The sequence below is a fragment of the Rattus norvegicus genome, chromosome 2, assembly GCF_021556685.1.
Source record: "Rattus norvegicus strain SHRSP/BbbUtx chromosome 2, alternate assembly SHRSP_T2T, whole genome shotgun sequence".
In the NCBI taxonomy this organism is placed as follows: Eukaryota; Metazoa; Chordata; class Mammalia; order Rodentia; family Muridae; genus Rattus; species Rattus norvegicus.
In genome coordinates, this window is record NC_141535.1 from 188,588,503 (window position 1) to 188,600,759 (window position 12,257).

General features: G+C 42.3%; 1 protein-coding gene across 5 annotated transcripts in view; it reads left to right on the forward strand.

Moving 5' to 3' along the window:
* Nucleotides 1-12,257, forward strand: part of Wars2 (tryptophanyl tRNA synthetase 2 (mitochondrial)) — an 84,735-nt gene that overhangs the window by 38,659 nt on the left and 33,819 nt on the right. For 4 of the 5 annotated variants that reach the window (XM_087634616.1, XM_087634613.1, XM_087634615.1 and 1 more), the window contains 1 exon segment: nt 10,157-10,414. The exons of the other annotated variant lie outside the window; for it this stretch is intronic. In XM_087634616.1, coding sequence (XP_087490742.1) covers nt 10,157-10,414 — 258 coding nt within the window. 5 annotated transcript variants of the gene reach the window in all.

A 12,257-nucleotide genomic window follows, 5' to 3' on the forward strand; every position in this document is an offset into this window, starting at 1 on the left:
TTAATCACAATGTCTTTAATCCTACTTTCTTTAAAACTTCCCCTGCTGGTGGATAGTAGTTTCTTGGAGTTCTTTTCTTTGTACTCTTTGTTTCCATGCATAAAATTCACCTTATGTCTTCCAAAGGTTCAGAACCCTGAAGTAGTCACAAAATCACAATCATTTCATAGGGTTTGGCGGTTGGTTTGTTTGTTTGTTTGTTTGAGGCAGGGGTTTCTCTGTATATCCCTGGCTATCCTAGAGCTCACTCTTTAGACTGGACTAGCCTTGGACTCAGGCTCTGTCTGCCTCTGCCTCCCGAGTGCTGGGATTTTGTATATTCTGTGTAAAATCTTTGGACTTTCAGCTTCAATTGATTAAGGCTGGCTGTTACTAGCTCAAGCTTGGATCAACCAACTGAACTAATTCTCATAAGACCCAAGCCCCACACCCTGGAGAATTTACCTAACCACCATTGGAGGTCAGAAATGCTTTACTTTTATAATATTTAGAAATATTCATATGCGATACAGGATATCTAGTGTTGCACTATCAATTACAATGGAGCTTGAGTATTGAATCTAGACTCTGGTGAGAGATAGGAGCCAAGAAGTCTTGCCAAACAGGGACATGGATAGAACAGAGAGCCCCAGCCAGGCTTGTCCCAGGCATGTCTTAATGATCTCTTTGTGAAGTCCAATGCGTTCAAGCTTTCTGGATTCCCAAGGCATATACATTTTATAGACCTAGACTTCGCCGAGTTAGACTCACCAGCGACTGAAGATGGTACACTTGCTTGTCATGGTGTCCTTTTGTCCGTCATAAGACATACCTTCCAACTATGCTGTCTACAGCGGCCACATGGCTGCTTTGACCATTAGTGATGAATTGTTTCACAAGTTTTACTATTTTGTGACATAAACTGTAGACAAATGGACACTTTAATTGTGTGTGTGTGTGTGTGTGTGTGTGTGTGTGTGTGTGTGTGTGTGTGTGTCTGAACAGTTTAGCAGCTTCAGAGAATAATTATATGGTAATTAATTGTCAAATTATTGTCTTCTCCATATTGGTCTCACATTAGAGTCATCTGAAGTACTATTAAAACTGAAAATGCTCGTGGCAAATCTCAGACTGATTAAATCAGAATCTCTGACTGACCTGGGCATCAGTGTCTTTTAAAGCTCCAAGGTAAAACTGAGAACCCTAGACAGTGTTTCCCTCTACATTTGTGTGAGGTTGAAATGAAGGTAAAGAACAGACCATGGTGCCTGTCTTAGATGTCAGGTTGTTCTGACAAAAGACTCTGACCAAAGCCACTTAAGAGAGGCAGGATTGATTTTGACTCACAGCTCCAGGTTACAACAGTAGTGATGGGAAGGCACAGTGGCAGCAGTTAAGAGAGTTGGCTCCATGATCTCCATAACCAGAAAGAGCACTAAGGCTGAGTGATTCTCTGCCTAGGAAGTGGGTCTTCCCACATCAATTCAGAGGCTGCCTGTTGTCTAGATAACCCCTACGAGTGTGTGCTCGGGGTCTGACTTCCTAGGTGTTCAGCTGAATAGTGGGTATCACATTGTTCAGAAGCACCTTTCAGACTATAGCATGTATCAGAATCACCCTAGAGATGTGTCAAAGCCGGCATTGTGTAACTTTTCTGTGGTAAACCTGTTAGAATTCCTCATAGACATCTAGGAGATTCTATTAGGTGCCCAAATTACAATGATACTCCTGGTACCAGGAATACACTTTACTTTGAGAGCCTCTGGTCTGACCTCTTCTTCCCACTTTCCTTCTGGTCTTCTCTACCAGGGATGCTCAGGGTAATGGCCTCAAGCAGTCCATATTTAAACTCTCAGTGTTGTAAAAGTTCTGCATTCTAGAGGAGGCGTAATATGTCACTCATATCCAAAAACTCAGCCAAGCTAATTACAGACAATGGACTATGCAAAAGCAAATGCCTCCCAGTACAACATTGATCCCCCTAAGTCCCTTCTACTACAGAGTTAGAGACAAAGCCAGATGGGGTTTGATATCCCAGTGTAAGATTTGGATTTCATTTTCCCACAAAAATAGTTTCATAAATGTTTGAGTATAACCAAGATGATCATGCTGTTACAACCATCCTTTAGGAATTCTGTGGGCTCGAGGGCCTTTGATGAGCTGCCTCCCAGGGGCTTAGTCACCACTTAGAGAATTAAATTTCTGCATTTCAAAAAAGCAATTCAACTGTTTACAGTTATCTTGCCCATTCCATATAAAGCAAGAGTGGTACAGAAGTGATTGTCCTGCCTTTAGCTAACGTTTATTAGGTGCCCTGAATACACCTGGTCCTATGCTATTTACTAGGGAAGCAAGATGAAAGAGAGAACCCTTGTCCCAGAGGAGCTTGTACCCTAGCTGGGAAGTGTTTACTAAGCAAACAAGAAAATATTTGCTAACTTTCTGATGTGATATGTTCAACAGTGGAAACTGATGAAGAGATCTGTTCTGCTTGTGAAGGATACTGTGGGAAATAAAGTTGCACATGCATGTGCCTGTGTGTGCATGCCTGCATGCCTGCAAGTGTGTGTGTGGGGGGGTGTAATGGGTATAAAATTAAGGAAAGTTTATTATTGCTTGATGATCAGGAAGTATGCTTGTGGTAGAAAAGGAAGGAGGTATTCTATAGTGATAAAGAGAGTGTGAATTGAGGGGTATGTGCGTGGTCCTCCCTGCATAGTGATATAGTGATCGGATGGTATGAACTGCCATGGTGTTGGACCTTATCCCAGAGAAGAAAGGAAAACTTTTGCTAACTCAGTATGTGGTATTTCCACTTTTATCCCACCCTTTCTTTTTTAAGAGCTTTGTGTTACAATATATATATATTCATATAGGAACACACACACACACACACACACACACACACACACACACATGAATGCTTAGGAAATTCCTTGCGCCAAATAGATTTGGGTGACTTTGTGAAGTGATCTCTGATGTTGGCTGGGACAAACAAATGAAAAGACACCTGTTAATTCTTCTATTATCCAACCAAAAATAAAGGGAGAAAGAAAAAGAGAAAAGTTAAAACAAGTCAGTGTAAGTCTACTCTTCACATATTATGTCTAAGGGCTTTCATATAAGTAGACAACTCTCAGGCACTAGCAAAAGAGCTAATGTTCTCAACAAGTAGCTGAATAAGGGACTTCAAGCAGGCATTGACATATGAACAATGGTTTTAATTGGACATTAGAGATAACAATAAAATTGTATCTTCCATCAGTGAACACTTAAGACCCTTTTGAGAGTAGAAAAAACAAGACAAAGCAAATCTGTGTGAACTTGAAATTGGTTTTCAGTAACCTCAGTAGTAGAAGCTATTTGGCTCAAGGCACTCCCTAAGCATTCATATGTATATGTATATATTCCTATATGAATTCATATACATATATACCTATATATGAATTATAGATTATTATATATACATATAACACACAATTATTGGCAAATAGGTAGTAATACAAAACTCTTCAGAAAGAAAGGCTTGGATAAAACTGGTAATACCACATACTGAGTTAGCAGAGTTCTGAGTTTTAGAAAGTGAAGTTGTAGAATTTTGGGAACAATTTAACAGAACAGGCCCCAATAGATAGCAAAGGCCAACACCTAATAAAGTCAAAAGCCTGGTCAGTGGGGCATTACATACAGAAATGCTGTACTGTGCAAAACCAAACTAGAGGGTCTCCAGTTTGTATAGTAAAGTTTGTATAGCAAAAGCCCTCCTGTAGGCACTTCTGCTCCCCAGCAAGAGTGGCACAAAGGGCATAAATACATAGGGAACTCGTGGAAAATATCGACTCCTTGATGTAATAGCACATGCACTTCTAAGTGGCTGCGCCTCTGTACACCTAGGGCTTTCACAACTACCAGGCAGTGACCATGGAAAGCACTGCCCATCCGCGTATCATTTCTAATTTGATTTTTTGGTTATTCTGTTGTTGAGCAAAAGTGACTAAATAAAAAAGTACTCACTGCACTCTGACGTCACAATTTAAAACTCAAGTCTTGTGAGAAGAAAGCCCTGCACAGCATTCAGAACTCTGATTAACACAGAGTGTACTAGCTGGAGGACTTCCACGGCTGTTTGATCAGTTGGTCAGAGGAAGTCTCGCTGGAGTATGTCTCAGCGCTAACATAAATTCTGGTTCTGGAGTGGTGTGAATAGCCCAGTAAGTTCCGTGTGCTTTTTGACATTAGTGGAATAGCCACAAGGCTAGAACAGCATAGCACCAATGGTAGAATCTGACTTCTGGTCATGAATCCCACTCTGTCAAGTGGCATCCTTTGCCTTAATGTCTTTCATGTTGATCTGGTCCATAACTGAGGTCAGGCTCAGCCATTGGAATTTCCAGAGCTGACTGATTATCCACTTCTGGGAAATCCGAAGTGCGCCAGTACCCACAATTAAAATTCATGTGTCCCGTATCCTTTGCTGCTCTGCTCGGGTAGCTGACATTAAGAAGCTCTCTGCTTCCTGGGAATTCCCATGTGGGTACCACTGATGAGAAAGCATCCTGAAATCTGTAAAAGAATTTGAAGGAAAATGAATAGAGCTGGAAAATATTAGATTAAGCAAGGTAACCCAAATCCAGACAGAAATCACATAGATAATGAAATGAGAATGGGAATTAAGAGAGAAGTACTGCCAGACTGCCTCAGACAGACTTTCCATTACTTATGAACGTTTAGACACTGTAGCAAGGCTACCCCCTAGCTAGCTCTTCTTAACTTAAATTAACCCAAGTGTTCTAGTCCACTTCTGCCACATGGCCCAACACCTCTCACTCAGTCCTGGCACCTGATCCTTCTCCGACCACATCCATCCTGCACTGGGGAATCCTTCCCACTGGATTCTTCCATGATTCCTATCTCTGCCAACAGGCCCCTCCTTTCCTCTCCTGCCTCGGCTACTGGGCATCAGATCTTTATTACAGAATACTGATGGAATATTTGAGATGCATATAAATAAAATAATATAAAAGAACAAAAAATACTGATACAAGTGATGATCTATAAGAATAGCAATATTAAAGTCCGGACTGTACTCAGTTCTCTGCTATACAGAAATCAACGTTTGAATAATACAAAGACTACCCCGGTGCACAAAAAGATTGCCCGGCAGAAGAAAGAGTTAAGGATGTGAGGAGGGCAGTGGGGGCCTATGACATGGAAGGGGAAAGGAGGCTGAGGGAAATGTGGACAAGCATCAGAGGAGCCAACCAGGGGGAGGAGAACCAACAAAAGCTAATTTTGTCTGGCAACACAGTAACAAAGCCCAGTACTGTATATATTGATCTAAGAATAGTAACAAGTAAATAAATAGAAAAGCACTGTTGGCTCCAGTTAAACCCACTGTAACCCCCTAGAAGGCTTTAGCAGGGTGGCCAGTGCTTATGCAGTAAGTAAGTGTATAAGTGAATGAGTGATTTTAATACCTTTTTTTTTATATGGAAGCGTGATTTTACTCTGTAGCTTGGCTGGACTACAGTGTGCTGCCATTCTGATCCCTTGTGGCCCTTCAGATAACCTGTTAGACTTTGAGTTTGTTCATTTACGTGTCTGAGTTTGCCTTTGATGACCACAGTTAAAAGGCATCTGGCGATGGGGCATTTAATGCTCTCCCTGTACATGGCTGAACTTTGTAGGAATGCTGCTGAGTCTTTGTTTCCCACCACTGTTCTCAGGGTTTCCTGGTGTGAGAGCCATGGCTCATCGATTAAGGTGCTCACTGCCAAAACTCAGGGCTTGAATTTGATTCCCAGGACCCACAGGGACATGCTGGAAGGAGAGAACTGACTCCTACAAGGTGTCCAAATGCACATCCCCCAGTAAATAAATAAATGTAAAAAAGTAATAATAATAATAAGAAGAAGGAGGAGGAGGAGGAGGAGGAGGAGGAGGAGGAGGAGGAGGAGGAGGAGGAGGAGGAACCATTCCACAGAACTCACTTGCTGTAACCTGCACACTTGGGATTAACAGCAAAAGCTCTCTTCTCTTGAGTGATCTCAAGTATTATCTTTTGCAGTAATTAACAGTTTGGGATTTTTCAGTCGCTTCTGAGTGCTGTCGCTAACATTAATAGAGGTATAGGTTTTGGTATGCCCAGGACCTTCTGCAAGAAGAGTTTCAGCTCTGTTGTGAAATTGGTGAACCTGTGCCACTTTTGATTGGATCTCCCACGCTCTTTTCTGGGCTTCATCATTGTCCAGTGCCAGTGTTTGGGCTACAGTGAGCCAGTTAATTTGCTTGAGGGGTGGCTTCTGAAATTAAAAATGAGGGAGGTATAAAATGTTCCCCTTACTCTGTCTACTACAGTGGAATCCGCCTGGCTAGCGCATGCATGCCTGTGGGCTAGGCTTGATGGTGTTTTCTTTGTGGCTTGCCTGCTGTCCACTGGGGAGCCTATGTTCCTTTCATTTTCATTCTTTTCTGACTATAGTGCTTTTGAACACAGAGACCCCCATCCTCCCACCACCCGAAGTCCACATTCCAGCTCCGTGATCTCATGGTGCCAGGCTTGTCTCCCCTGCCATGCCGTCAGACCGCCTGCTGGCTCTTGCTGAGGAACCGACTACAACATAAACTTGGCGCAGAAGAGCAGGACGCTCTCTGTATATTTTAAGAGCAGGGATCCAGATCCCATTTAGAGGCTGTATTTGTTTAATAGCCCCTTGAAAACTGAACAAAACATTCCTTGTTGCTCTTATTTCTTGGTAACATCATTCCCTCTGCGCTGATGTACAGAATCTCAGAAACCAGGGAATGGACGAGATGTATTAGCTCATGGCTAATCCGTTCCCACTGCTCATGAGGCCCCTTTCCCACAGTCCATCCTCTTGTGCTTTTCTCTTTGAGTCTTCTCAAGAATTTATTTTCTCCAGTTCTCCTGGGGCACAGTTTCTGAGTTTGACCATAGAGGAATTTATGTGGAATTATTCATGTTCCTCTTCTCAGCTCAATATTCCTGATCTCTCTTTATATTACCAAAAACAGCCGCTCTTCTTCCTGGTCAGGTATTTCCGGATGGTATTTTCACTTCCGTTTACTAAAGGTCGGGCTTGCTCTTCTCCCTTACTTTCCCCCTTCATCAGTCATTAATCATCTTCAGAGCTCTGGAAACCCATTCTTGTTCCCACACCGGGCTACTTCAGGCCTCTGAGTACCGAGTACCGAGTCTCTGTTCACTTCCCTCCCTCTCCCCCTCCCTCCGTCACTATTCTTCTTTTCCCTCTTTGCCCTTCTCCCAGTCTCTTCCTTTTCTCCCTCTTCACCTTCCTCAATTCTGACCTGGAAATCTGTTCAGCACTGTTTATAGATTGTGGTTTGAAGAGCTCATTGAAAGGACACTGTGTGAGGAAGGGGGATGACATTGGCAGTTGTTTGGTTATATTTGTTCATAGTTACGTGAATGGCATTTCTCATATCCTCAGAGCTACAAATCTTTTGGACCCCCTGCTGACTGCTTGGATTAGATTCAATACTGGACCGTGGAAATATGATGTAACATTCTATTTTGGCACTGTCATCTTATTAGTGGAGAAAAACACAAACTATATTTGTAGAATTTGGAGTTCTTGGAGAAAGAGAAGAGAAAAACTTAAGTAGCCTTGACACTCACTTATTTAAAGTAGATTAGCTCACAGGGCCTATTGTTAGAGAAAACAGATACAGATGTAGTATGTTGTATGTTTTCCCACATTGGAGAGTCTAGTGTCATAAAGATGTCCATTCTGCCCCAACCAGTCTCACTCAGGCTCTAACCAGTTCCTCACACTCTCCTAAGACAGAGATGGCATTCTAGAGCAAGGAGAAGAAACAGGCTTTTTCCACATATAGTGCCGGAAGAATCAGATTCTCATAAAAAGAGAATGTAATTCCTACCTCATACGTTATGTAAAACAAACGAAAACATGCCAAATAATCCAGACCTAGATATGAAAGATGAATGAAGCATTATATGCACACATACAATTTATATGAATATACATACATGTATGTATGTGCATATGTCTTCAGGACTTTATAGTATTGAAAGATTGAAACGTGACAGAAGTATTTTACCAAAATCAATAAAGTCTTAATCAGTGATGCTGACGAGAACATGGTAGCTGGCTGCAGTACCTTTCTGTTGCTTTTCAAGTCTATAGTCAGCCACTTTATATTTATTTACCTACTAAAGAACTTCTCTTCATCAAAAGATAGCAGGAAGCCTAAGCACGTGCTCTGAGAATGCACTTCCTCTACGTGTTATCATCTGTGTATCTAGAACAGAGCACGTTCTTAAATAATGAAGACAACTCATGTAAATAAAGCACTGAACAGCTTGACCAGGCTTTTCACAATATGAGTAAAACCAGACCATAATAGAAGACTCTCAGCATCTTTAATAATCAAGGAGATGAAGTTAAACTGTAGTGAAACTCTGCCTGTATTTGTTCTGTTGGCTGAAAAGACTAGAATAAGTAGTACCAAGGGTGGGAATCCGGAGTCATGGGAACTGACTCTGTACTTGGGAATAGCTCACAGGCTCTGACGTATTTGAAGACGCATGATATACTTTCTGATTTTGCGATCTCACCCCTACCTATGGAGTAACTGGCAAGTGGCCTGCAGAGATGTTTGTAACAATAGTTTTTATTCTTCTGTAACCATCTTGCAAATTTTCAGACCTACAGGAAAATGACAGAATTATTTTTACCAAAAACAATAAAGTCTTAGTCAGCGACGTGAAGAGATCATGGTAGCTGACTGTAGTAGTTCCTTTTCTGTCACTGTGATAAAACAGCAGGATCAGGGCAACTTAAAGAAGACAGGGTTCATTTTGGTTTGCTGTTCCAGAGGGCTGTGTCCATCATGGCAGAGGACACAGCAGTCACAGCAGGAGCAGGAGAGGAGCCTGAGATCTCAGCCACAAGCACAAAGCAGAGAGCTCAAACTGTAAGTGGGCTGAGGGTGCGTGATCTCAAAGCCCATCCCCAGCGACATCTACTTCCTAGGGCTTGGCTGCATCGCATAACCTCACCCAAACAGTGCCACCCACTGGGAAGCAAGAGTTCAGATGGTAAACCAGCAGAGGTGGGATTTCCTCATCAAACTACCACAAGAGTAGGCTGACCGAAGTCCCACACCTGCCATTTCCTTGCTGTGTGACCGTGGGCAGTCTCTTGATATCCGTAAGGTTCAGGTTCCCATCTGCAAACAGAGGTAGTAATAAGCCTAAAGCATTAGGCACTCAATGAAATGTGATCCTGTATGCGAAGAACTGGGCATAAATGCTATCAGCATAATTGTCCAGTAAACATTTAGTCTGCACATTAACTGATGCACACTCAAAACTTTTTGACTTGTCACTATATAATAGTAAATCACTCCAGAAAAATAATGTTACTCTAATTTAGTTTTTTCTTCTCATTTTTTTAATAACCACAGTAGAAAATCTTACTCAAAAGGAACATATGACTGTGATTAAAAAAATATTTGTACAATTAAGAAAATTGTACAAATTTCTAAAACTTTCTTGGTAAAGTAAAACCTAATATGATTACAAAAATAAGCATGAAAAGAACTATCTTTAATATATTGCAATGAAGTGTATATCTTCTCATTCTAGCCCAAGATCCTACCCATTAAATTATAGTATCAACAATAAGAAATAACTAAGTGACAGTATATTTCAGCCTAATGTTGTGGCCTTCTTTTTTTTTTTTTTTTTTAACTAAAAAAGTGAAACTACTCGTAAAATCCTAAGGCTCTTTAATGTCTAATGAGATGGAGTATGTGTGTGCCAGCATCGCGGTGCCTACTGGGACCAAAGCCAAGCTTTGCCTCCTAGGAACTGCTGTCCACTTACCTCACTTCTGCTTCCTTCAGATCATGTCCATATTGCCACCTTGTATCTCACCTTTGGGTGAATACAGCCTCTGTCTTCAACCAGAGTGCTGTCTTTTGGCCAAGCAGATCTTTTCCTAAGTGCCTTTGTGTCTAACAGTGCCCAGCATAGTGATTTACAGAGTGCACACAGACAGCACAAGGGGAAGGCCACCAGACGACACTGCAGAAACAGGACTGGATGGTGAGAGGCGTACAGAGTTCATGGTGATCCTCTGGAGCAACTGTCTGCTTTGCTTTGTTACAGAAGGAGAGCGGGGAGCGAGTGTTCTCTGGCATTCAGCCTACAGGAATCCCCCACCTGGGAAATTACTTTGGAGCCATCGAGAGCTGGGTGAAGTTACAGGAGGAGTATGACACGGTGATATACAGCATTGTGGACCTCCACTCCATCACTGTCCCCCAAGACCCCGGCATCCTGCAGCAGAGCATCCTGGACATGACTGCCGTGCTCCTTGCCTGCGGCATAGACCCAGAGAGAAGTATCCTTTTCCAGCAGTCTCAGGTCAGCACCTCAGAGCAGAGCCAGAGACTTGGGGCTCTGTGTCATCTGAAGCCCATGTTCACAATCTTTAATTGTTCAAGGATGACTTCATGTAATGCGACGTTTCCGGTTTGATATTTACATACACTCATATCATACAGTATCTTTGTCTTTAATACTGATTTCCAGCTTTCTCCTACTGTACTTCATCTCTCTCATCTGCCCCAGGGTTATTAAAGTGATGTCACATTCGTCCTTTGGACCCCGGGTTGTTTCCTGTGCTGGATTGCCCTCAGTCCAGTGACCTCCCACTGGTCACTAAGCTCCCTGTGATCAGGCGGGAATTTTGTGACTAACAATTTTTTGTAATTCCAATGGCAGTTCATTGAGTACTGAATTTGGAAGGCCTGTTGGATAATGTCCATTGTTCATTCTTTGTATAATCACTTTTGAAGGGATCTGATAAAACAAGCCAGGAAATAAGACAGAGTGTCCCAGAGTTTTGTGTATAAGCCAAGAAAGTCTTCAGAAAGCCAAAATAAATAAAGCCAAAATATTTGACTCATACCTTTACTATGGATGAGTCAGTTTAGCCTTAGACAGGAAGAGATCCTGGCCCAGAGACAGCAATTTAGAGACAGGCTAGCAAAGAAGACAAGAACTCCTACTGGATCGCACCCTTGCTACATATCTGCCTTAACCTACAGCAAAGTCTCAGCGTCCCCTCTCCTGATCACACACATGCTTCTTTCTACTGAATATATGTTTTTATATATGTTTTTATCAACCCAGAACATACTGTAATGGATCACAGAGTTACTGCTAAAGAGCATAGGGGTAGAATACTTACCTAGTATGCTCAGAGTCTGAGTTGAGTCCCCAGCAAGGCCAAGCACACTCACATTAAATGAAGGATGCATTTCAAAAATAAAGTCTTCGATGTAAGCTTGTCAGTCCTATGCATAGTAAAATGATGCCATCATCGACAGGACCGTACAGGCAGCTTAGCTGGATTTTTCTCTACAGTTGATCAGGAGGCTTTTGCTTAGGACTCTTCAAGTTTAATGTTGGACAAATCTTAAGTATTTATCTAAATTGGACAAATCTGGCCTCCTCAATAATTTCTATGCGGTAACTTTTGCTTTTTAAAAAGCAGCAATGAACCATCTGTATCCCTGCGCACCCGCTCCTCAAACACTCGCACATTTACTTCGCACCATCTTTATCCCAGTTTTCCTTTTAAACCATGACTTACTCTTACTTTTTATGTATGGATCTTTTGGCTGCGTGTTTTTCTGTGCACCGTGTGCACGCAGTGCCTGTGGAGGCCGGAAGCGGGGACTGGAGTACAGATGGTTGGGAGTTGCTGCATGGGTGCTGAGAACAGAACCTGGTTTCTGCAAGAACAGACAGTGCTCTTCACCATGCGTCCTCCCCCTGCCCCAGTCTTACTGTCTCCAGGCTGCTGGTCCCAGTCCTTTCGAGCTGTCAGTCATCCTACCTCAGAAGCACGTCACCTTCTTTCTGAAGGACTGTGATGCTTGTGGTCCATGGTTCTAGCTCAGTGCAACCTTTGTCCCCGTCTCCAGCACTGCAGAGCTGCTCATCCTCAGGACGTCATTTAAATGCATCTCTCAAAGCACATCGGCTTCACTCCACCTAAGCTGCTTTTCAGACAACCTCTTCTTTGATCCTTATTTGATGTTATTCCTAAAAATTGCATTCTCAGCCACAAGTTCCTATTGCCATATTTCTTGGAGGTGAATATGTCTACCCTCCCCAGGGTAACTGCTGGCCTGGTTACCTTTTGAAGTAATCTTTAAATTAAAGACTATTTTGAAGCCGCATCCAAGAACTGTACTTT